This window comes from Rattus rattus, chromosome 10 (genome assembly GCF_011064425.1).
Source record: "Rattus rattus isolate New Zealand chromosome 10, Rrattus_CSIRO_v1, whole genome shotgun sequence".
Taxonomy (NCBI): domain Eukaryota; kingdom Metazoa; phylum Chordata; class Mammalia; order Rodentia; family Muridae; genus Rattus; species Rattus rattus.
In genome coordinates, this window is record NC_046163.1 from 69,414,585 (window position 1) to 69,440,434 (window position 25,850).

Sequence of the window (25,850 nt, forward strand, 5' to 3'; positions counted from 1 at the left end):
CATTCACACACACACACACACACACACACACACACACACACATACACACACACACAGAGACAGAGAGAGAATAAAAATAAATCTTAAAAAAGGAATATTGTAAATTATATGAATTGGAGCAAGATGTAATGTTTTACTTGGGAAGCTGAGACACTTGAGACTTGGGAAGCTGAGACACAGTAACTGCCTATGAATTCAGGGCCAGCTTGAGCTACAAAGTCAGACTGTCTCACCCTCCCCCCACCACCTCAGAATTTTGTTATTCTTTTCCTGGATGAAATAACTTCTCGATCACCACTCTCTCCCTATCTTTACTGACAGAAGTCATCCTCATTACCTCAGTTTACTAATCTGTAAAATAAGGGAGAAAAAAAATGTTTCTGTTGAAGGATTTCTTGAAGGATCAAGTCGTAAGTGCACGGAGAGCTTGGTACTCTTTGGACATGTATTGCCATTATAAATCGCAAGGCTAGTTTCCTCTCCCCTTACTGGGTGCTCCGACTGGCCCCTGTACCATGCTGCCCTCATGCACTCCATTTTTCTGCCTGCAACAAAGAGAGGAAGTGCGAGACTACTTACTGCTTGCCTCTCCAGTAGGAGGTTGAGCCAAGCTGGTTCTTCTCTCCACCTCTCCCGGCGCCCAGAACTACAACTCCCAGCGTCGCCCGCGGCGGCAGCATAATCTACGCATGCGTTGAGCGCCGCCACGCCTGGTCTTAGGCGGTAGACCAGAGCGGGACTCGCTTAGTAGAGCGGGTAGACCTCGGAGCTCGTACCTCCCGCAGCGTCGCGGTCCCTGGTGAGCCGCAGCCGGCCAGTGCCATGATCCGACAAGACCTCTCCACATCCTACCAGGAGGTGCGGACTGGGCGGACGCGGAGGGCGGGTAGGGCGCCGCGACCCCTGCGCAGGTGGATGATTGGCACTCCGTGTTGTGCGGGCTCTGCAGCAGGTGGAGTCGCTGCGTGATGCGGGCCAGCGGAGATGATAAGGGATCCTGGCGTCTGGCTGTGGGGAAAGAGCGTAGCTAGCCGCTTCTCAGCGGCTCCTCGCCGCCCCCACGGCCCCACGACCCCCGCAGCCCTTTGTCTGTCGCCGGAGCCTCCGGCTTCCCCTAGCAGAGCCGCGCTGGCTCCGGGCCCCTTCTGCTCCTCTCGCTTGGGGCTGCCCTGGCCCTGCCCTGCCTAGGTGTCTTCCGGCGGCACCGCATCCTTAGCCGTCAGCCACTACTGTCCAGGTTTGATTGAGGCCGTGCAGCCGTCCCATACCGTTAGACCTTGTCCAACCGGAGCAGCTCAAAACCAACAGCTCATCTCTATGGCCGTCTCCACCCACGGAGGCCCTGGCCACACTGGAAACTCACTCCTTCCAACCGAGTTAGCAGCGTTCTGAACTCAGCGCCCTGGGGTCACCAGGATGCAGACAGCTCTTGCTTCTGCGGAGTTTTGGGGTACTAGTTTCAGAGGACCGCAGCTTAGCAGAGCTTATAAGATAATGTATTGAAATGCAGGCTGCTGTCCTGTTCGCAGAGCAAGGCCACAAGTGGATTCAGGTGCTCACTGGAGTGGTGCTTAATGTTAGAAGTCTCTAGAGAGGCCCCGCCTCCCTTCGCTTTCAGGTCTGTTTTGAAGTCCCAAGAAGACTCTCTTTCTTGCCTGGGTTGTTTTGAGAGCGGACCTGACTGAGTTAGGTGTTTGCTGAGGTTCTGTCCCAGAAAGGAGCATTCTGAGAAGTTTGTCCTGGGATAGGCAAAGGCCTGTGATGGCTGCTGAGTATCTGGAAGAGGATTGGAGGGACGGGGATTGCCACTGTACCTGGGACGGGGTGACTTGGCCAGGCTCGGCTTCTGAGAATCTCCAGTCTTCCTGGGACCACTGTCTCTCTAGAGTTTTGTTTGTTTGTTTGTTTTTAACAAATCATCTAGAGTAAACGTGAAAGATCTCTGAGGGCTGGGTGTTTGTAGCTGAGATCAGTACTGGTGCTAGGTAAGTTTAGTACTAGGAGGTAGAGGCAGAAGGGTCAGGAATTCGAGGTCATTCTCCACTATAGTGAGTTTGAAATTAGCCTGGATTACATGAGACCCTGTCTCAGAGTGGGGGGATGGTACCTTTTAACTTGATGTGATCTCCCCAAGAGCCTGGGCGGAACCCCTCCAAACTGACTTCACCTGCCTTCCTCCTAAAAGGACGGGACACTTAACCTGATCTTTGCTTTCTCAGCGGCAAAATTTGCCCCATCTGACAGGTCATGCAAGAACGCCGTGAGCTGAGGTTGCACTTGCCTGGTACCTGGCCATCTGTCACCTTCTGCTGTGCCATTTGCACCCACATCTGTGGGCTCTTTAGTCCCCACAGAGCTCTGACACCAGTTTTGCTGTTCTGGGTTTTTCTCTAAGCCACATTTCCTCTTCCTCTGGGAAGTGGCTAGGACCATGGGCTTTGGAATGAGACCAAGGTGGCGTGACTCCTGTTTCATTAACTGACTCTGGCTCTGGGAGATGTTGAAGGGTAACTCCAGTGCTTGTCCTGTGTGCAACTGGGAACAGAGTCACTTCGAGTGTACTGCACAATGACAAGGTTGTGCTGGGCCCTGAACTGAGCATTGGTGTCCTTAAAGGTACACCACCAAGGGGGTGCACACTGCAGGGGCCCTTGTTGAAAATGTAGGAAGGGATTAGACATCAGACACAGCTAGAGGTAGCCCCGAGAATGCCAGGGTGGTCACCAGAAGCGAGGGGACAGGCTGGGAATACGAGTCTCCCTCACAACTCAGCGAGCCAGCCTAGCTAAATCCTTTACTGTAGTTTGCCAGCGTCCGGCTGTGAGAGAAGTCTGTGGAATTGGTCTCACACATCCTGTGTCATGTGACCTTTGTGCATGTGTGACAATTATGTGGATGGCAGCTTCTGCTTTTTTAGCCTAGAGAAAAAGCAAGGCCGGTCCAGCTACACTGTTCACGCTTTCTCCCCTTCAGCTCAGTGAAGAGTTGGAGCAGGTGGTTGAGAACTCGGAGCAGGCGGATGAACGGGACAAGGAGCTGGTCCAAGTTCAAGGTCCAGGTGTCGTGCCAGGTGAGTGGGTTTGGGGTACCGGAGACTGGCTGTGTGCTGCTTGCTACAGCTGGAGGCCCAGTCCAGGCGCCTTGCCAGCCGAGGGAGGGACATCTCCTCTCCTCCACGCTTGTACCCTGGCATTGGGTCTCAAGGTCTGCCCCACTTGTAAAGCTCTCCATATTTAATCAGCCTCCAGCTGGAGGATGTGCCTTTTCAAGGCCTGCATTCTTGATAGTTTGTAACCAGTTCCTGAAGCCAGGCCATTCTTTTTCCCTGAGGAGGTGCTGGCCAGCCTGTCTCTAATGTGCTGATCTTGTCTCGGAGCCCTGTGGGAGAAAAGCTCGTGTCAGCAGGCCTCTCCAGCACTGCTGCCTGGTGGGTGGGCTCACCCAGGCTGGTTCCCTGCTTCATGCTCTACTCAGGCTCACGCTTCAGCGGGCTTCCTTGAGCTGGGCGTATGCGTCCTACATGTCCATCTGCCCAGCGGGTACCGCCTTTGCTGTTTTATTCCTGTTTCTGGAATCCTCAACCCCACTTTTTTTCTTTTTTCTTTTTTCGGAGCTGGGGACCGAACCCAGGGCCTTGCGCTTGCTAGGCAAGCGCTCTACCACTGAGCTAAATCCCCAACCCTCCTCAACCCCATTTTTAAAAAGACTTTTTTCTTTTTATTTCCATATGTGTGTCTGTGTGGGTGCATGTCCTGTACATGAGGATGCTCACGGAAGCTGGAAGGTGGCATTGGACTCCCTGGAGCTGGACTTGAGGGGGCTGTGAGCACCTGACATGCATGGATGCTGGGAACCAGAACTTGGATCCACGTTTATTTTGTGTGAAAGAGTTGAGGGGTGGGCATTGTGGAGGTCAGGGGACAACTTGTGGGGATCAGATCTCCTTCCACTGTGTGGGTTCTTGGAATTGAACTCGGACTACAGGGCTTTGCAAATGTCTTTGCCCACCAAGCCATCTTACTGGTTCCAGCTCTTTGGGGGAGCTGGGGTGGGCGGGTGGCTGAGTGAGTGCTTTAGTAAATGGACAGAGTCCCAGACTGGTTCCAGCTCTTTGGGGAAGCTGGGGAAGTGTGTTCTGCTCTTTTAGTTCCTCTGTCTTGGGGGGACAGGAAGTCCTGTGATTCTGCCCACTGCCCACTGCCCACTACCTAGAGGAGACCTCGGAAGCAGCAGGGCAGCTCTCCCAGGGCTCTCCCAATTGCTGCATCTAATTCTCAAAAGAACTCTGCAGGGTGGTGTCTCTCTAGATGCAGACTGAAGACTCAGGCTTGGCGAAGCATGGAGACAGACTTAGGCCCTCTGACCCCACTCCACCTACTGACTGGCTTTTTAAAAATCTTTATTTTGTATGAAATGGAGGTCAGGGGGACAACCTGTGGGACTCAGATCTCCTTCTACTGTGTGGGCTCCAGGAATTGAACTCAGGCCATGGGGTTTGCAAGTGCCTCGGCCCATGAAGCCATCTTACTGGTCTGGCTTACTTTTAAGTCGACACATAACTGTCGTATTTGTGGGGTTCACTGTGATATTTCCGTACATGCGTACATTCTGTGAGGATCCCATCATAGAAACTGGTGTATAATCTCATTCGCTTATCACTTTGTGGTAAAAAAGTCTCTTGAGGTTGTTTTGAAATATGTGACACATAACTGCTAACTGCAGCAGGGCCTCGGGACACACTGCTCCTGTCTACTGTCAGTGCCCTTGACTTCTCTCTCACGATCCCCTCCCTGGCACCCACTGCTCTCCTGCGTCGAGGAGGTCAGCTGTTCTAGAGTCGTGTGAGTGAGTGAGCTCATGTGATGTCTCTCTGGGCCAGCCTCAGTTCTTAGGTCCAGCCACATCTCAGATAAGAAGACTCAAGCTTCTTTTTACAGAAGGGCTTATGTAGCCCAGGCTGGTCTTGAACTCACTGAGGGTGATCTGGAACTTGTAACCCTACCCTCACTGAGATTCCGTTGGAGGGGAGTCTGCATAAATATGGACTGCCTTCCCCTGTTGTTTTCTTCCAAGTTGGTGTTTACTCCAGGACAGGGGCAGCCGACAGACTGCCAATGGACTTCTAGATTGTCATCTTGTAATCGATCTACTCTAAACCCCGGTTTGCAAGATGAGAGCGGCCCAGTTTCCCCTTACTCTTTGACGACTCTTCCCAACCATTTAGATTCAGCACCAGGAGGTGCCTTGCCTGGCGTGGTCATTTTTAAACTTGTGAGCGTCTAGACTTGGTTTGCATAATTGGGTCTGCGGGGCCACTGTGGATCCATGGCACACCTGTCTCTACCTTTCTCTCACTGGCCTGTCTCTCACTGAGTAGGTAAGACTCGGCCAGCGAGTCCCCCAGAGAGATGCCGTCTCGGCTGTCCCAGCTCCTGTCCCAGCTCCGGGATTACAAACACGACCCACCAGACGTGGCTTTTTTACATTACAGTCCTAGGGATTGAGCTCTGATCCCCACCCCCTCCTGAACCTTTATGTTGGTTCACCTTCCCGGCTTCTGTGAGTATGGCTGCAGTAAATACGGGGTGCTGACTGTCGGATGGGTTGATTTCGTCTTCTCTGGGTACACTAGCGTGCGGCTGGATCACATAATAGTTCTCTCTTTCCTTCCTGGCTGACTGGCTTCCTTCCTTGCTTCTTCCTCCTCCTCCTCCCTCCCCTCCCCTCCCTCCTCCCTCCTCCCTCCCTCCCTCCCTCCCCTCCCTGAGGCAGGCTCTCCTGTATCTCAGGCCGGCCTTGTTATGAAGGGGAAGATGGCCCTCATGATTGGAACAAGTGCCAGCATGTCTCCAGCCCCTGCTTCTCCTGTTTTCATGTAGATATTTGCTGTTGGGAACTCCCTTTTTGAAGCTGGGTCACGCTCTGCCATCCAGGCTGGCCTTGAGGTCTCGTGACCGTTAGCTTTCTGGTTGCTTGAGTTGCAGAACTGGGCCACCACACTTGACTGTGGCCGACTTTTATTCTCCCATTTCAGATCTGCAGAGGAGCCGAGCTTGTTTGTAAGCACTCGGGTCGGTCAGCTCACAGTCTAACTCTAACTCTGGGGGGCCCAGCACCCCCCCTCTGGCCCCTGCAGGTACCTTCCCCACCAAGTGTGGCACACATCCACAAAAATAAGTCTTAAGTTTTGGAAGTTGACATTTTGTGACACAATAATGGAGTATTCTGAATTTAATTGTGAGCTTACCCCTCTATCTTAGTCTGGGTTCCTATTCCCGCACAAACATCATGACCAAGAAGCAAGTCAGGGAGGAAAGGGTTTTTCAGCTTACACTTCCACATTGCTGTTCATCACCCAAGGAAGTCAGGACTGGAACTCACACAGGGCAGGAAGCAGGAGCTAATGCAGAGGCCATGGAGGGATGTTACTCACTGGCTTGCTTCCCCTGGCTTGCTCAGCTTGCTCTCTTATAGAATCAAGACCACCAGCCCAGGGATGGCACCACCCATCATGGGCTGAGTCCTCCCCCTTGATCACTAGTTGAGAAAATGCCTTACAGCTGGGTCTCATGGAGGCATTTCCTCAACTGAGGCTCTGTTCTCTGTGACAACTCCAGCTTGTGTCAAATTGACACACAGAACCAGCCAGTACACCCTCCCAGAGGGTTACCCTGTGTGCATTACCCTTGTGTTTCTGGCTAAAACAATTCCATTTCTGTTTCTTATTAGACCAGGCCAATGATGAAGAATCCTCCAGCTTCCTTTGACATGGAAGGATTTTTAAATTTTCTTTATTTCTGAGAAGCCATGTCACTGAGGGTGATGTTCTCGGCCGTGGCACTTCCTCCCAGCATTCTGAGTTCACCATCCTATTCTGTCCCTTTCTGGCCTTCCAGGTGTCTGCCTGTCCGTTTGTCTGTCTCTTCCTCCCTCTCTCTTCTCCCCTTTCTCTTCTCTCTTCTTTTTGTCTGTCCATCCATCCTTCTATCCATCTATCCATCCCTTTTTTTTCCTGAGATATGATCTCCCTGCACCCAGGTTGGCCTTGAACTTGTAACTCCTTACCTCAACCTCTCCCCAGTGCTGGGATGGCAGGTTAGACCCTCCACTCCCGGCTCCAGGTCTCTCTGTCTCTGCCTCGACAGCTTGCCTACATTTTCTTGAGAGAGGAAGTTCTTTGAAGTAAATAGAACTTGAGTCCCTGTTCAGACCTTACTCAGTGGTTTTTAGCTGTGGTTTACTAAATCCTGTCCTCTGTGCCTTCCTCCATCCCCTCCTCCTCCGTAATTCCCACCGTGTAGATCTGTCCTTGGCGGTTTTCCTCAGGTTTCTCTTCTCTTCATCCACACCTGCCTTATTTCCATAAACCTGACTTCAGGTCTTAGAACTCATTCTGCTTGTTTTGGTCCCCTGCTGCCCCTGCTGCCCCTGCTGCTGCTGCCCCAGCTGCCCCAGCTGCCCCTGCTGCCCCTGCTGCTGCAGCCCCTGCTGCTGCATTTATTCCTGTTTTTGATTCATTGGCATCTCTCACACCTTTCCTTCTGCCCCTGAGACTGTTCTGTGAGTAGTCCTGGCTGTCCCGGCCTATATTATACAGTTCTAGCTGACCTAGAATGCACTCTGTAAAACAGGCTGGTCTCAAACTCAAAAGAGATCCCCCTGCCTCTGCCTTCCGAGTGCTGGAACTAAAGGTGTGCCCCACAGCTTCATCTTTCATTTCTCAATAACCGAGTCTGTCCTTTTAGAACACATTGCTTCTCTGGTTTCATTGAGGAACTGCCGGCTTCCTCTCACTTCATTTCCTTGATCACTACTTGAATTCCTTCTCCTGCATTTCCGCTAAGTTCCTGGAGAGTTACTGTGTCCTTTGTGGAGTCATTTCCTTGCTTCTTGTGCCTCATGTGGTATTCTGTGTAGTTCCACACATGCATGTAATAATGCCAATAAAAACATACCTCTGCTCACCCACTGCCCTTCCCAGCCTGTCAGTGGCCACTGGTGTACTCTCAGGCTGACTCTTTAACGCCACATCTGAGCGAGATCCTGAGGGACTTGTTTGTGGGCATCTTCTTTTAACATAAAGTTATCTAGTTCTAGTTTCTGCAAAGAGGTCAATTTCATTTTTCTGTGTGAGTGTGTGTGTGTGTGTGTGTGTGTGTGTGTGTGTGTGTGTGTGTGTGTGAGAGAGAGAGAGAGAGAGAGATGTATATGTCCAGTGTGTGTGTGTGTGTGTGTGTGTGTGTGTGAGAGAGAGAGAGAGAGAGAGATGTATATGTCCAGTGTGTGTGTGTGTGTGTGTGTGTGTGTGTGTGAGAGAGAGAGAGAGAGAGAGAGAGATGTATATGTCAGTGTGTGTGTGTGTGTGTGTGTGTGTGAGAGAGAGAGAGAGAGAGAGAGAGATGTATATGTCAGTGTGTGTGTGTGTGTGTGTGTGTGAGAGAGAGAGAGAGAGAGAGAGATGATATATGTCCAGTGTGTGTGTGTGTGTGTGTGTGTGTGTGTGTGAGAGAGAGAGAGAGACAGAGAGAGAGAGAGAATGTATATGTCAATGTGTGCACACGTGTGTGCATATGGAACCGGGGTGAACTAACCCAGCCTATGAATGGTGCCATCCACATGTAATCTGGATCCTTTCTCCTCAATTAGACCGCTCTGGAAATGACCTCAGTGTCTGGAAGTTCGTTTCTTAGGTGATTCCAAAAGCAGTCAGAGTGCAGTGCAGACGCTCATCCTGAGCTGGGGAGAGGCCGGTTCAGTGACTGAGGAGCCTGCAGACTGAGAATATTCTTCAGCTGTTGGAAGGGATGTCTGCAACGTCAAGGGCTATCTATGGTGTGTTTGACCTCTGCTGACCTTTGGTCTGGCTGCTCTGTCCATGATGAAGGCGTGTGTTGAGACTATGATCATTCCCCGTCCTCTTCCCCGTCAGGGGTGGTGGGGTTTGTTTGTGGAATTGATACTTGGTAAACTTATAGTCGTGTATCTTCTGGGTGAATTGATCTCTGGGTCACTGTGTGGCAACCTTCTCTTAGTTCTTGTCTTGATGTCTCCGTTGTCCAGTGCAAATATGGTTACTCTTTATGGTTCCCGTGTTTCAGGTTTCCGTTTGCTTAGTACGTCCTTTTCCATTCTTTTGCTTTTAAGCTTGTATGTCTCTGCATGTGAAGTCAGTTTCTTCTAGGCGATGATGCATATATTTAAAAGGCTTTAAGGTTTATTTATTTATGTGGGTGAATGTATACCATAGGAGTGCCCGCGAGTCAGATGATTGGGAGTCACCATGTGGGTGCTGGGAATCAAACCAGGCCCTCAGCCAGAGCCACAAGAGCTCTTAACTGCTGAGCCCTCTCTCCAGCCCCAGCCATGCGCTCCTGCGTCCTCTCCCTCATTGAATCCGCCTGTACCTCTGGTTCTGTCCATTTAGGTCCCCATACAGGCCAATGACTCCTTCCCAGCATCCTGTGGGGTTCTTCCTGCTGTTCCCAGCATCCTTTGCTCTGTCCCTTGTTGGCTGCTGTGGTTCAGTGGCTTCTCACTGTGGAGGTAAAGTTGTCTCCTCTGGAGTTTCTGCTCTCCCAGCGGGACTTACCTTTCTCGTAACTGTATGGCTTTATGTTGGTAAATCTTGACTGTTGGTTGGCTCTGAGAAGTGCCAACACCAGTGTAGCGTACTCCTTTCGGGTGTCGCGACGTGATTCTCTGAAGAGGAGTGAGAGAGGAAGAACCACTCTGGATATAGCTGTCAGTAGCCCAGATGGAGCAGAGAGGAAAGGAGGACACAGCGTCGCCTCGCTTCCCGATACTGTGAGGTGATCTGCTCCACTCTGTCGCGTTCTCCCTACCACAGGAGACTGCAACCTCTGAGATGCGTGAGCCAAAGAATCCTCCCGCACATGATTTGCCTAGATGATGCTGTCACTGTTGCAACAAGTGGCTAACAGCGTGGCCTTGAACAACTTCTGTAAAGCCAGTGTGGACACGGATGCCTTCAGTTTGTTATCTTAGAAGGCCCTTCTTCCTCCTACACTCTCCAAAGATAGATCGCATTGCTGTGTGTAATATTCTTGGTTGTAGGGGTTCCACTGACGGGTCTGCCGCTGGCCTATCGGGGTGCCCTTAATGTCACTTTCCACATCAGTGTGCAGATTTTACAGCTTTGTGCTTTCAGCAGCGTCACTGTCACATACTGTGCTGAAGCTCTCTCCTGGTCATGTCTGCACTGTCATATGCTGTGGTGTAGCTCTCTCCTGGTCATGTCTGCACTGTCACATGCTGTGCTGTAGCTCTCTCCTGGTCATGTCTGCACTGTCACATGCTGTGGTGTAGCTCTCTCCTGGTCATGTCTGTTTGGGCTCCTAAAGCCTCCGTACACAGTATGTCCATTTTCCCCAAATTAGGAAAGTTTTCTTTCCTGTTTCTCTCCCTGAATCTTTTCCCTAGCTGACAAAGTATTCTGAAAACGTTAGGATGAGCATGCCCTGCGCCTTTCCTGCTAGTCCTCTCGCGGCCCCCCTGTTTCTTATTCACATTCTCCCTGTCTTTCTATTTCACTGAAGTATTTAATCGCATTTAAAATCCTTTACCAGGCGTTTATATATGCGAGTTTCTTTGGGACCTCCCGCTAATAAGCACATCCTTTTGGAAGGATCATGTAACCTCGAGTTCTCATCTGGTTTTGTTCCGGTGTCAAGATTTGTGCACAGTGGACCAGATGTTTCTACCGTTTACCTGGTAGCCTCCATAGTAATTGGCCTTCTCTTGAAAGTCCGTCTCGGTTAGTGGGTTTGTTGTGTGCTGCCCTGGTTTCAGCTGGGCAGCGCAGTACCCATCCATAGCTTCCTTCACTTGTTCTGACAAGTTTAGGGCACAGAGAGGAGGGCAGCAGAGAAGGTCTGGCCAGTCTGAGCCTATGGCTCCAGGGGAATTTTGAAAGTACTCTATTCATTTGTTTTTGGACTGAGAGAGTAGGTGTATAACGTACAGGTTGGGAGTATGAGCTGATACAGAGTTTGGGGCTTCTTACTACTTGAGAACCCCCGATGCTTACAGCTCCCAAAGTCTCACGTAGAAAGAAATGATGATTTTGGTGGACCAGGATCATCAGAGTATGGTAGCAAGCAAGTACTCAGTGGGGGCCATTACTGTTGGGGAGAGCAGAAGGCACCTCTTTCCAACCCTGTCTGACAGCGAGAGTGTCAGAAATGGAGGCTATAGAGCCACAGCTCTAACTAGAAGAGATTAAATATGTGGGGACGACATGGAGAGGGAGGAACAGTGGCTTGGAGCAGGCTCACACCCTCTCCACGCCTGCCCAGTGGTCGGTAGCCCAGCGATGCAGCTTATCTGATTATTATTATCTGGGTGCTTGGTGTTCCGTGAATATGTTGTATTCTCTTCTCCTCTTCTCTTTAAAGGTTTAGTGTGTGTGCACGCGTGTGCGTGTGTGTGCGTGCGCGTGCGTGCAAACTTTGCAAAGTTGTTCCTGCCGTCCATCATTGGGTTCTGGGGATGGATTAGACTCTCAGCTTGGTGGGATTTACCTGCTGAGCTGAGCCATCTTGCCAGCCCAAAGTCACATTTTTTTTAAAAAAAATCTTTCCATGTCTAGTAGTAGTTAAAAGATCTTTTATTATTCTGTATGTATGAGTTTTGCCTGTGTATATGTCTGTGAACTACTTGTGTGCCTAGTGCCTATGGAGGTCAGAAGAGGGTGTTAAATTCGCTGGAACTGGAGTTACAGAGGATTGTGAACCACACTGGGGGTATTGGGAATTGAACCTGGTCCTCTGGAAGAGCAGTCAGTGCTCTTGTCTGCTGAGCCCTCTCTCCAGCCCCTCACGTCAAGTAAATTTTATCTATCTATCTATCTATCTATCTATCTATCTATCTATCTATCTATCTATCTATCTATCTATCTATGTATCTGACGGCTCTATTTGCACATACACCTGCATGCCACAAGAGGGCTTCAGATCCCATTACAGATGGTTGTGAGTCACCATGTGGGTGCTGGGAATTGAACTCAGGACCTTTGGAAGAGCAGCCAGTGCTCTTAACTGCTGAGCCATCTCTCCAGCGCCTGTGACTAGTCTTTTTTTTTTTTTTTTCTTGTCTCATGTTCATTTGTAAAAACAGCATAGACACTGGTCATCTACAAATAGTGTGTAGGTAGGTCTGTCACAGCAGTCCGTCTGTCTTCACACTGGCAGGAGCCTTTTCTATGGGGCCTTCACAGGGGCCTGGGCACCTGGGCTGGTGGAACTGGAGCCTGGGCCTTAGCTGGAGCTTTGGCCTCTGCCTTGGTTTGAACCTTGGGCTTTGGTTTGCAGAGCCTCCGACCCTTGTCTGTGTAGCTTCTAATCTTCTTCCCAAGCCTGGGTGAGGGATAAAAGCCAGACAGCTGAGCTTGCGGCTGGAGCTCTTTGGCATCTTGGGCTTGATGGCCTCTGTGTGTGCACTCACTGCCTTTGCATTGTTGGCTTGTGTCTCCTTCAAGCCTTTCTTCTTGTGCTTCTTGGCAAAGCTCATGTTCCTCAGGAACTTGGGGTCAACCCCCTTAAGAGATTCGTATCTTTGTGACTGGGGTTTCTTGATGCCATTTCTGTGCCATTTACGGGACTGGTTGTGTGTGGTGCGGTTCTTGGACTTGGCCATGACTTCACGGTAACTCTAGGCCCCTGCAATGCCAGGGACCGGAAGAGAAAGAGCGACTAGTAATTTTTGATTGAACACTGGTGTATTCGGCATGTTCTTCTAAGTGAGCAAAACCAATAGATTGCATGTGTGTACATGTCTGTGTGTGCGTGCATTCAAAGACCATTTGTTAGACCGGCTTACATGATGAAGTCCAGCAGTGGCTGTCTGCATGTGGGAGGGGCAGAGAACCTGGTAGAAGCTCGGTATCTCCCCCTTCCCCCCTCCCCCAGTGGCAGCCTGGATGCTTCCTGGAGAGCGGCTGGTGTTGTGCCTGGGAAGCTGGAGTTAGATGTTAGCAGAGGTTGGCAGTACCCACTGGGGAAGCAGCCGAGCAGGCCGTGCTGTCTTTTCTCAGGTCACGTACATTTGGGCCGCCCACTGGCAGATGCTGCTCACTTTGACAGTAGGTTTGTGTCCCCTCGTCAGATGGGAGGAGACCACCGTCACAGCCAACACCGACTGATCGATCAGCAGTCGGCACGGTGTGGGCTCTGGACCCCGCCGAGGTCTTCTGAAGTACGTTTTGTCTCAGCAGGCAGGCAGCGTGGCCAGGCTGAAGCTCTGAGGTCCTGCCTGCCTTTCACAATGGCAGCTAGAGTTGCCCGTTTCCCTTCATACTCCAGCCAGTGATTCTGGCACATCAATTATTTGCAGAATTGCTGACCTCACCTCTCTGTGGTTTGCCAGCTTTTAGGATTTCCCCCTTCACTTTCAGCCCCGAACTCTCTCACTCTGAACCACATCATTTAGGGGGTTGGTATAAACCCTCAGGCAAAAAGTTAGACATCCGTGCGTCCCAGGGTTAGGGTTGGGACGTTCTCTCCGGAGGTAGGTTGCCTGCACTGTCTGCCTGTGTTTGCCCGTTCTTTGAGGCCTTCGTTCATTTCAGGTACACTGTTCAGGTCTTAGCCACAGCCACATCTGGACTTTCCCTCTTGTCACTGTGGTTAGAGCTGGGGCAGGAGCACCTTGGGAAGGTGAGCTCAGCTTGCTGGAAGCACCACCATGTTGGGTCGCCTTAACACCTCCCACACCTGGCACCACAAGTCTGTGGTCAAGTTGTTGCAGAAAGGTCTCTAGGGAAAGCTCTCTTCAGCCTAGAGGAAGCCGCCTTCCCACTGCCCTTATGACCTGGGCTCTGCGCACATGTTCCGGTGCCACTTCCGCTAACTCCCATCCTAAAGACCTCATTTGCAACACCCCCTCCTCAGCCCCGTGCCAGACTCTCCTTCCTGTGACAAAATACCCAGCAGGAAGCCACCCACGTAAGGAGGGGCTTACCATGGCTCACGGTCTGATGGAACACAGTCATACAAGGCGCAGCATCAGGGGCGGGCCACTGCTGCTCATATGACATCTGTATTGGGTGCAGAGGGTGCCAAGCGGGGCACTCGGCAAGGAGACCCCCAGTCATATTAGCCGTCAGGGAAGGTCTCCTTGGGAAAAGAGTTGAATGAAAACGGGGCAGAGTTGGCAATGAGCAGTTCTTCAGGACAGGCCTAGGAGTAGCAGACTCGAGCAGTTCCAGGATTGAAAGAACGTTGTTGAGTGGGGGAGGAGGAGCACGTGGACCCGATGGACTGAGGCATCCTGTCCCTGCAGACAGTAAACTTGGTAATGTTGGCGGCCTTGGCTGGGAGAGATGGAGTTGATGTTTCTAGGTGCCCTCCATAAGGTAGGTGAGGGCTTAGAGCTGCTCTGGTGACCCTGGTGTCCTGTTGGCAGGTGTGGACAATGAGTCTGCATCTAGCAGCATCCGCTTCAGCAAGGCCTGCCTGAAGAATGTCTTCTCGGTCCTCCTCATTCTCATCTACCTGCTGCTCATGGCAGTGGCCGTCTTCCTGGTCTACCAGACCATCACGGACTTCCGAGAAAAGCTCAAGCACCCTGTCATGTCTGTGTCTTACAAGGAGGTGGATCGCTACGATGCTCCAGGTAGGGCCTGCTGGGCCAGGCGTCGGTGCCCCAGCGTGGGGGTTTCTGTCAGCAGGCGCTGTCTTGCCTCCCCAAGCCAACACTGTCAGCACAGGCAGGACTAGAGCAGGGCGGTTTAGCGGTAGGCAGGCATCTGAGAGCCAGCGCCAGGCCCTGGGGTCCAGGAGCCCTGGGTGGGCATTGGAGACAGGCTTTCTTAGGCCTGAGGTGGGCAGCAAGTAATTCTGGGAGGAGCAGCAGGGACCAGGGTGTGTGTGAGGAGGCGGTGTCCTCTTTGTAGAGAGGAGAGAGCTCTGGCTAGAGCTGGAGGCCAGGGATGAAGGGTAGTGTGTTCGTTTCTTTCTGTTGCTGTGACAAAGCGCCGTGAGCAAGGCGACTTATAAAAGAAAGGTTTTAGTCGGTTTGTAGTTTCCGAGGGGTAGAGTCCGTGGTGGTGGAGCACGAAGGCAGGCTGGCAGGAAGGACAGGAGTGGAGGACAAGAAGCAGAAAGCACACTGAGAAGGACATCAGCCTCCTGAAACCTCAGGCCTGCCCCTCGGGTGGCACACTTTCTCCAACAAGGCCACACTTCTTAGTCCTTCCCAGACCGCTCCAGCACCTGGGGACCAAGTGTAGGACACAGAGCCTGCGGGGCTGTTGTAGTTCAAAGTACCACAGGCGTGAGAGGCAGGGCCGGAGCGCGGCACAGGAAGGCCATGGGGTGTAGAGGCAGGTGAGCAGCCATCCAGGCGGGGCCTAGCCCAGAGGGACTCCAGGCTGCCCCTACACCTTTCTCTGCATGTTGGGAGTGACTGATCCTTGTTGTCTACCAGAGTGGGTGATCTAGCTGGCACTGGAGACGGAATGTGGCTCAGGCTTGCCCATGATGAGCGTGCCACCCGCTCTGATCCTGACACACAGGGCATCCGCACACAGGCTGGAGCAGGAGTTGGGAGTTTCCCTGCCAGGAGCCCCCAGACAATCGCCCTACAGCCAGGCCTGATTCTCTTTCTTCCTCTGTGGCTTTGCTGTGTCTGCTTCTGCCTCTTTGTGGGCTCTTAGTGCGGTGTTTGCTCTCATCCCTGAGCTCCTCCTCGATGCCTGTGCTGTCATCAGTGTCTCCCGGGAGCCTGAGCCAAGGGCACGCAGAACGACGCTCTATGGGCCGTGTGATTCTAGATCTCCCAGCAGAGGATAACTAATGAGCCCTGGGAAATCACAGCCCTGGGCATTTGCAGTACCAAGCAGACAGGGCCTGGGAGGCAGCAGAGTGCTGTGAGGGAGGTGCTCTGGTGGGAGTATTATGAGCCCTGGAAGCCACATTCCCTGGGCAGGGTGTGGAATGACTGAGGTGGTGAGTGCCCTCCACTGGGATAGGGCTCTGCCTTGCCCCACCCCTGTTTCTGCTGCCACCTTAGTACTTTCCCAAGGAGGTAGGGGTACAGTTCTGTTGGGGGCTTGGGACTGTCACTGTTGACACTTGTCAATTTCTGTTTGTTCCAGGGATTGCCTTATACCCCGGTCAGGCTCAGCTGCTCAGCTGTAAGCACCACTATGAGGTCATCCCACCTCTTGTCAGCCCTGGCCAGCCTGGAGACAGGAACTGCACCACTCAGAGAATCAATTACACCCACCCCTTCTCCAATCACACCATGGTAATGCCTGCGTCCCTGGATTCTGTTCGCCACACGCCCTAAGGTTCCAGCCTTTTCCCCTGTAGCCTGTTGGCATGGGCTCCTTCGCAGATGAGAGGGGCGGTGTGTGTTACTGGGGCTTCTTGCCCTGAGATGGGAGGGTAGCGGGGCTGAAGGTAGTCTGCCTGCTGTTGTCTGTCACTGAACATGTCACTTTCCAGGAACTGCCTAGGAATCCATTCTTTGAGAAATTTGCCATCGTGAAGATGGTGCACCGATCGGTCGGGTGGTAAAGATTGTTGACAGCCACACTGCACAGTACAAACCATGCTCAATGCACCTCTGAGGGTCCTTGGGCAGGGAGATGGCCTTGCATTGTTGTGCCTTGGCTTTTTCCCTCCTTTAAGAGGGACTGAAGGGGTCATATGGGAGCTCCCCATCAACACAGACACTTGCTGTGCCCAGGGCATTGCTGATTATGGTGGTTTGAGTGAGAATCCTCCCACCCCCATCCCCCAATGCTTGGTGCCCAGTTAGAGGAACCAGTTGGGAAGGATTAGGAGGTGTGGCCTTGTTGGAGGAAGTGTGTCACTGGGGGGTAGTCTTTGAGGTTTCAAAATCCCTTGCCAGGTGTCTTAGGGTCTCTATTCCTGAACAAAACATGACCAAGAAGCAAGTTGGGGAGGAAAGGGTTTATTCAGCTTATACTTCCACATTGCTGTTCATCACCAAAGGAAGTCAGGACTGGAACTCAAGCAGGTCAGGAAGCAGGAGCTGATGCAGAGGCCACGGAGGGATGTTGCTTACTGGCTTGCTTCCCCTGGCTTGCTCGGCTTACTCTCTTATAGAACCCAAGACCACCAGCCCAGGGATGGCACCACCCACAATAGCGCCCCCCCCTGCCCCATCACTAATTGAGTAAATGCCTTACAGTTGGGACTCATGAAGGCATTTCCTCAAGGGAGGCTACTTATTCTGTGGTAACTCCAGCTTGTGTCAAGTTGACACACAAAACCAGCCAGCACAACAGGCTTACTTGTGTGCTCTCTCTCTCTCTCTCCATCCTCCACCCCCACCGCCTGTAGATAAGGATGTAAGCTCTCAGCTATTTCTCCAGCACCATGTCCTCCTGCCTGTGTGCTGCCATGCTCCCGGCCACGGTGATAATGTACTAACCCTCCGAACCTGTAAGCCAGACCCAACGAAATGCTCTCTTTTATTGTCTCCATCGTGATGTCCCTTCATAGCCACAGAACAGGGGCACTGATGTGACTGACTGCGGTAGAGAGGGCCAACACTGTGCCCCCATGCCTCTGGGCAAAGTGATGGTGGCGGTGGCTTAGAAGGACGTAGAGGGGAATGTGAGCTGTGGCTAAGGACAGGAGCCAAGGACAGCAATGTCATGCTATGGGCAGCCTTGCCCACCGTCAGTGAAAGAAGGAACTGCACCAAGGCTCTGGTTGATCCTTCAGATCTCTCAAAGCCTGATGAAGTGATTTCTACTCCTTGCAAAACAGGGTAGGATAGGACATGAGGACAGCCCCGTGCACTGAGCCCGCACAGGTAGACCAGAAGGCCAGAGGCGCTAGTCAGAGAAGGAAGCTCATAACCCAGGGCAGGACTGTTGGGCGGTGCCAGCTTCTAGCCCCCAGTTCAGTGTGACTGAGTTTGGAACAGGGCTGACTGACGTGACTCAAGGACTTGGTCCCTCCTGGTTGCAGAGCTGCCTGGTAAGGTACCAGGCCCCAGAGCAGCCGCTGCACAGGCTGAGGGAAGGCCCTCTGTGCCAGTATGGAGACAGGCCTGGGGTTGGATCATCACAGCTGCACGAGGACCTTGCTGGAGCCCAGGAGTTCAACCTGGGCATCACAGAGAGAAACAAGAGTAAGGTTCAGGCACTGGAGTGTCCATGTGGCAGGGATAGCTGGAGTGTTCACAGCTGCTTACAATCCCTGGTGATGGCTACACAGGGCCTGCAGGACCATCTGCTATAGCATGCAGGCAGTCCTCCCTGCGGCTCTCTGAGAAGCGCTGATTGCCTGGGCCTCACCACCGGCTAATCTGCACTCCCGGAAGCCTTGACAGCCACATCCTACAGATTTAGGAAGCTGCCCTCCCTGGGATCTGCACCAGCATTTTTTGCAGTGTGCTTCTAGCTTGAGTCATCTGGGGACTGGGGCTGAGGTGGCCTGTTCTCACCCTGCCCTTCCCACAACCCTTTGCTGTGATCTGTTAATGTGCAGGCTCTGGCTGGCCGAGTCCTGTGACAGCGACCCCCATTGAGGGTCTTGTTAGGTCACATTGCCTAGTCTTCAGGCTTATGTTGCTTTCCTGGTTCCTTGTGCTTTGGATTTCGTGTGGCCTGCCTGCAGCCGATGATTTCCTTTTGTACAGCCAGGGCCACCACCTTTCCAGTCTGTTTCCTCACTGCCTGGTTCTTCCACCACCCACAGGTGAAGCTCACGCTGTCTCTGGGGCTTCTCTAGCTCCTGACACACTCACCTGACAAAGTGTGCTTATCGGGTCAGGCTTAGTTCCTGTGTGCCAGCACCCTTCCTGAGGCAGGCAGGCTCACATGGGCACCGCTGCATCATGGGACTGCCCAGCAGTGTTGTTCCTTGTGTTACTCCATCCGGTCAGTTCTGTCTCAGTGAAACATCACAGTGTGTTCAGTTGAGCAATTACAAGCTAGTTTTAAAGCACATTTAGAAGAGCAAAGCGCACTTACCGAAACAGGACATTGGAAGAATAACGTGGGAGGGACTGGCCCAGGCTGGAGTCCCCTTCCAGAGCAGGTGCTGCCACCTGTGGGCTGCAGTCCTGGCTAAGGGGCAGAGCAGTGCACTGCTTCCTGGGCTGCATTCAGGCCAGGAGCAGGGCTGGGAGCTGGTTGGCGAGGATGCCACATTCAAAACTAAAGCTGGGCCTATGCACTATGTACATGTAAGATGTAAATTCACAACAGGGGGTGATGGAGAGATGGCTCAGCAGTTAAGAGGTTAAGAACACTGACTGCCTTTCCAGAGGTCCTGAGTTCAATTCCCAGCAACAACATGTGGCTCACAACCATCTGTCATGGGATCCGATGCCCTCTTCTGGTGTGTCTGAAGACAGCTACAGTGTACTTATATACTTAAAATAGATCTTAAAAATAAAAAACAAACCCACAAAACGTTAGAATCATGACAGGGATATACTGGGGAATGCTGGAGTGTTGGCATACCTTAGCAAGCCAACCTAGAAGGCATACGAGATAGACAAGCGTCATTCGCTGTTCTGACTTGGAAACTCCCATGTGATAGGCATTAGGACAAGGTTAACTGGGACACTGAGGCCAGACACCAACACATAGCAGGCAGAAGCAGACACCCTTACTCAGACATTCTGTTGTGTGCACAGCCTGTGAAGAGAGAGCATCTCACACTCAGCTGGGCTCCAGGTGCTATGCTGGGACGTCCTTGCGTCCCTGGCCAGCTTGTGTCCCTGGAGGCTGCTGGGTGACCTGCTGTGTGTTTGCCCGGCAGTGCTTGTGGCTGAAGTCTCTGTGGGCCTCTGTGCGAGGGTTGGGGGCAGCTCCGAGCATTAAGGCTCTGGCTTTTGTCTCCCTGCAGCAGTCAGCCCTGATTGTCCAGGGGCCCCAGGAAGTGAAGAAGCGGGAGCTGGTGTTCCTCCAGTTCCGCCTGAACCAGAGCGACGAGGACTTCAGTGCCATTGACTATCTCCTCTTCTCCTCTTTCCGGGAGTTCATGCAAAGGTGGCTGTGGAGAGTTCATGGGTTCTCAATGTCTCCTGCCATGCTGGAAATGTGGGGGTGAAGGGAGGAGGAGGGGGAACAGAGCTGGTCCAGAACAGGGGCCATCCTAAGAACCTGGTAGCCCATTACACTGCCTGCAGTTCAGCAGATGTGGATAGAGTTGCTTGCTCTCCGCATGCATGCTGTCCTAGAGAGGGTTCTTGGTTGGCCTGGGCTTCTGAGGAGCAGAGGGAACTGCCTTCCGTAGGATCCGTGAGCTCTCTTGCCTGCAGGGCCCCGCCTGAGACCGTCCCTGTTGGTGTCAAACACTGGGGAACATTGCAGTGCCGTCTCCGGGGATAGGAATATTTCTGTCTGTCCCTGCCTGGTCCTGCTGAGCTTCAGGCTCCACTTTTATAATGTAGGAAGATACATCACGGTGGCAGTGAGGTGACAGTCCCCTGAACAGCGAGTTACAACTGCCTCTGCAGTCCTTCCCACCCCAGACCTCCTAGCCAGCACCTTCCTTGCTTGTGTTGTCTCCCACCTGTCTTGTCTCCCTCCCGGAAGCCGTCAGACCCCTGTCTGTCGCCCTGAGCTGCCTTAGTAAGGGTCCTCAGCCAGGCACTGTTGCTTTTGTCCTTATTCTTTGACAGTTCCACGTGTGTATATAGTGCATTTCAGTCATTTTCTCTCCCATCCTCCCCTCGTCCCCACCGGACCCCACAGAAACCCATTCTTCCCAATGAACCCCCTACCTACCTTCGTGTCTTTTTCCGTGTGCACTACTGTTTAATTAGAGTTGCCTACATGAGTGTGGGTGGTACTACAGTGGCTACACTGCCGAAAGAAATGATAGCTTCTCTCCCAGCAACCAATAACTAGCTGCTAATGATCCCCCAGGATGGAGTGTTGGCAGGCCCAGCCTTGTGCAGTGAGGTCGATGGCTGCCACGTCCCGAGATGCCTTGTTGCATCTTCTGGTTCTTACATTCCTCCTGTCCTCTCTTCTTTAGTGTTCTGAGTTCCCTGATCCTTCAGGTGGGGCGTGTTATAGCTGTCCCTTTTAGGGGCAAGCACTGTTTCTGAGGCCCAGTATTACTCTGTAGCCCAAGCTGTCCCAAAACCCAGAATCCTCCTGCCTCAGCCTCCCGGTGGCTGGTGGCTGAGCTGACGGGCATGCACCACGCTGCCAGGCTCTGCACTGCGTCTGTGGTTGCTCACCGGGCTTTGCTTCTGTTATGTGCACAGTGCCCATGGGATGCTCTTCCCATGGCTTGGCTTTCAGAGGGAGGCAGAGCTCACTGAGGAGTGCAGCAAGCCATACTTCAGGGAGCTTTGGAAAACCTAAGGGTGGATGACTGAGCTGGAAAGGGGAGGAGTGTGCACCATCGTGGAGGTGGGGTTGGGGACAGGAATCATGCTGCCCTCCTACCGGTAGAACTGTTTGGAAACTAAATGGAGGTATAGGTGGTCCAGGCACTGCTTTTGATGCCAACTAACAAACTGGGTAAGGCAGCTAGATTTGAGGGATACTCGGACAGACTTCTTTTGTACCGGAAACAAAATCAGCTTGAGACCAGACTAGAGTTTGCTCTGGCCATATTGGACTCCAGCTGTTGGGCGGGCCCGGATTAACCTGGACCTTCCTTCTCTCTCTCCGCCAAGCCCGGACAAGGCGGGCTTCATGCAGGCCTGTGAGAGTGCCTACTCCAGCTGGAAGTTCTCCGGAGGCTTCCGCACCTGGGTCAAGATGTCACTGGTGAAGACCAAAGAAGAGGATGGGCGAGAAGCTGTTGAGTTCCGGCAAGAGGTAGCAACTGCGTTTTGTTTCCTCAGCACATGTGATGATTTCCACAATTAAATCTGGGATGGAGGGAGACTTCTGAGAGGAAGGGGCTTTTGAGTGGGGCCTGGGACGAGAGAGGACTTTAGTAGCCCACGTGAAGGTGTCACACGCTGGCAGCAGTCTAGAGCAGCTCGACTCTTGCCCACAGCACCATCTCTGTGCTGTAGAAGTGGGGAACATTTCCCACTGCTGCCAAGAACTGATGCAGATGAGGGGGGACCAGGCACAGTGACGGGGTGAGGACCTGCTAGGATGCCGAGAAGAGGAGCTGATCAGAAAGCTTTTGGTCCTTGGCCAGGAGCAAGGAAATAATGGGTGTTAAGGCAAGAGGATGGCTGGGGACTTTTAACTGTGGAAGACCCACTGCGGGGATGTAAAGGGGTCTATCTGGCTTGCTTCCTTGGGAGTGCCGTCTTATCACAAGCAGCCCTCTGGAGGCTTCACTGAAGCCACTACGTTCTCCCTGTGCACATGAGCCCTGGCACTTAGGTCTAGTCAAGAGAGAGGGTTTTACCCCTGGAAACAAGACCACAAGATGCTATTGTAAGATGCTGATGACTGACAGCCCTGCAACACATCTTAGCATCATCTTCCTGTGGTCAGGGTCACACATAAGGTCACAGACGGGCCTGTGCCTCCCTCCACTGTGCAACACCACTTCTTTTATAGTTGACTGGTGATCTTATCATGGATGCCTACTAAATGCTTACAGAGCTCCTAGTATGGAGTGGGGGCTACACTTTGTCCCCGTAGACTCGAATGAAGGGTTAGGCTACTTAGCTCTTAAATATTTTGAATTTGTCCTCTGAAGTAGATTGAAAATGGCTTGGGTCTAGACACCCGATGGCAGATTTTGGTGACAGTTCAAAACACTGTCAGGGTGTTATGATCTTTTCTCTCCCAAAGAACTCTGGCAGCCACAGTAAAGTCCTGGCTCTTGTACCTTATTTTATTTAGAGGTCTTATATATGAGGCTTGACTTTCCCTCCCCAAAAGATGCTGTTAGGAGAGCCAAGGGCCATGAGTCCTACCTGCTCTTACTCCTCTGGTCCAGGCAAGGGAGGGCCCAGAAGTGGTAAAGAATTGATAATCCTGTCTGTTCTGCACCTAGACCAGCGTGGTCAATTATATTGACCAGAGGCCGGCAGCCGAGAAGAGTACTCAGTTGTTCTTTGTGGTCTTTGAATGGAAGGATCCCTTCATCCAGAAAGTCCAGGATGTAAGTACTGCTAGAAGGGTCTTCCTCCATTACCACAAGATGTCCCAGGATGAGCATGGCAACAGGCAAGAGATTCCAAAGCTCAGGTCCCAGGACCGAGTCTGAGACAGACATATTTTGCTGTCACCCATGACCCTGAAGTTTGACCAGGCTTTGTGTGAGGGATGAAGGCTTGAGGCTTACTAAGATGAAAAGGGTGAAAGGAACCAGTTTGAACCTGATGTGCCTGCAAAGAGAGGCTTCTGGGCCAAGTAGAGCCCTTGAATCATGCGGGCCGAGGCGTGGCCACTGTATGTAAACAGCACAGGCTCATCCGTCTCAGACCCCGCTGACCCAGGCTTACCCAGGCTTACAAGTGGGTTTCCCTTCTTTAAACCGCACAGGGGAATCTGCAAATGTAAGGACTCCGCCTGAGTTTGGAGAGGGAGTAGACTCCGAGGAAGAGTGCTTGTCTAGCACGCACAAGGCCTGGAGTCCATCTATTAGCACTGCATAGAGATGAGAGTATTTAATGGGGGCCGAGCCGTTCCTTTAAGTCATACCTACCTGACAGTGACAACTGTCACAGAGCTCTGTGGGATAGATGACTTTGGTGAAGGGAAAAGGGTTTTGGCTGAGTTGGATGGAGATAGTGCTGAGTTGGAGGGATTAAATCTGGAGAGGAGAACATCCCAGGAGAACATCCCAGCGAGGGGAAGGAAGGAGCATCGGCCTGCAGCAGAGTCCCCAGGATGAGTGTGAGGGAGACAGCGTAGGCTGAGGTAACTGAGAAGGCAGAGGGACCAGTCTTGTGGCTGGGCTATACTTTTAGGGAAATTTATTTGAGTCACTTGTTAGATTAAGCCACAAAATGAAAGCTCAGTATGAATGCCTGACTTATACAAGGAGTTTTTCCCCCTTATGTGGAGGGGCTCACAGTCCCCTCCTGAGCAGCCGTGGACATTGTCTGAGTGAGCAGACGCATGTGTGTCTCTGCTGGCTCCCAAATGCTGACAGAGAGTCAGGTTGATGCCAACCAACCACCCCGGTTTTGTTTGTTCCAGATAATCACGGCCAATCCTTGGAACACCATCGCCCTACTCTGCGGGGCGTTCCTGGCATTATTTAAAGCAGCAGAGTTTGCCAAACTAAGTGTGAAATGGATGATCAAAATCAGGAAACGATACCTTAAACGGAGAGGCCAGGCGACAAACCACATAAGCTGAAGTGCCTGTGCCCCAGCACTCCGACAAACCGAGCCACCAGCAATCCTGTACTCACTTGAAAGGACCTCGCAGGGAAGGACGGCCTGTCGCATTGGATGCTCAACCCTGGCCCAGGAGGACACTGTCCTGGGCCCAAAGGGAAACACCCAGTGGATAACCCGAAACTTATTTAAGTACTTAAATTATTAACGGACATTTGCAGAGCTGCTAGTGCCTTGGAGAGGTTTGCGGAAGTCGGCTTCCTCCTATTTGGTCATTAAATAGTTAAGCTCCAAGTTAAGGTTTCTTCTTTACCTTAGGATATTTTTTTCCTTTTAAGTGGACTGATGTGCTCTGTATACAAAACTCCTTTTATACCATCTACTGTTACTTAACAAGAACTAGATCAGAATTTTTGTTTTTTAATAAAATGTAGCCCTAGTGGAATCACTGTAGACCAGGCTTGCCTCTGCCTTCCCATTGCTGGGAATAAGAGCCTACACCGCCCCCCCCCCCGGCTTTACATGAGACCTTAAAGGCTACTAGAAACCCGTGACTATTTCTGATGGGCTAGAAGTGCTAGCACAGACGTACACAGTAGGCGCCTACTTAGCGTATCTTGATTTCATTAACAGGTAAATAAAGTTGGGCTAGCACAAAAGGGATGAGTGTGACCACCCAGTAAACCAGCAGGCAGCAACACCGGACGTGGATGCTGTGACCAGCAGACCCTGAAGGTAGTGTGAGTCTGGACCGCAGCACAATGGCTCTGACCCAGCATAAGTCGATGCTCCCAGGGAGGTAAGCTGGGAATGACAGGTGGCCAGGAGGGACACACCACACAAGCTCGTCACCGTGACCTACAGAAACACACACCTGAAAGGGTGGCCTTTGGGGCTTTGACAAACAGTACCTGCATGAAACATGTGGCCAGAGGGAACACAGTAACACCGAAGAATTCGTAATTAGGCCTTAGAGACTCGGGAAGGGAACTACTCACAGGTGTAAGGAAGACGTTTTTTATCTCTAAATTAGCAGCGAGAAGCTCTGTTTTACCCAAATCCCTAGGGATAAACTTGGATAGTGAAAATATTCCTGCTACCTCTGTCTCAGATATACAAGAATTTAGATTTTAGCCTAGATCTTTTATTATAAAACACCATTTTAGCACAGATACCAAGCACAAAGCATCAATGGCAGTAAGAACATGGAGGACAGAAAGCCACGCCGCAAGGGTGTGCAGCCCAGCCACAGGATGTGTGCTGAGCAGGTAGTCCCTGGTTACAAAAGCCACAGTTGTGTATCACTTCAGCAGTCACCGTCTGCCTTGGTGAACACTAACGCTTTATTTCCTGTATTGTGAAGCGCTGAGCGGCTATTAACCTGCTCTAGATAACTGGGAGGTGTTCTTGTCTATTCTTAGAATCAAACACCCGACTTCCACTCTGGAGAGGCAGCCCTGTGTTCTGTGTGGGGTTGCCCCGAGTGTCACTGAACTGCTCAGTGGCCCTAGAATGCCCCTGATTAAAAATGTAGTAAAAATACAGGCCACTGTACTGAAGGGAGTTTTCTCAGGGGCCATGGAGGCTGCTGTCACCCTGTGTTCCTTTTAAATGGTGTT

At 51.9% G+C, this 25,850-nt stretch overlaps 1 protein-coding gene across 2 annotated transcripts; it reads left to right on the forward strand.

Moving 5' to 3' along the window:
* Positions 1–710: 710 nt before the first annotated feature.
* Positions 711–24,684, forward strand: Pacc1 (proton activated chloride channel 1). 2 transcript variants are annotated; one of them, XM_032915774.1, is made up of 8 exons: positions 711–858; positions 2,974–3,070; positions 14,422–14,631; positions 16,115–16,266; positions 19,857–19,999; positions 21,646–21,790; positions 22,938–23,045; positions 24,089–24,684. In XM_032915774.1, exons 1-8 carry the CDS (start codon positions 823–825, stop codon positions 24,248–24,250), a joined length of 1,053 nt encoding a protein of 350 aa, XP_032771665.1. In that variant the 5' UTR covers positions 711–822; the 3' UTR covers positions 24,251–24,684. The 2 variants fall into 2 exon arrangements, with proteins under 2 accessions (XP_032771665.1, XP_032771666.1); XM_032915775.1 differs by lacking the exons at positions 21,646–21,790; positions 24,089–24,684 and having other exon boundaries at positions 22,938–23,049.
* The last annotated feature ends 1,166 nt before the right edge of the window (positions 24,685–25,850 follow it).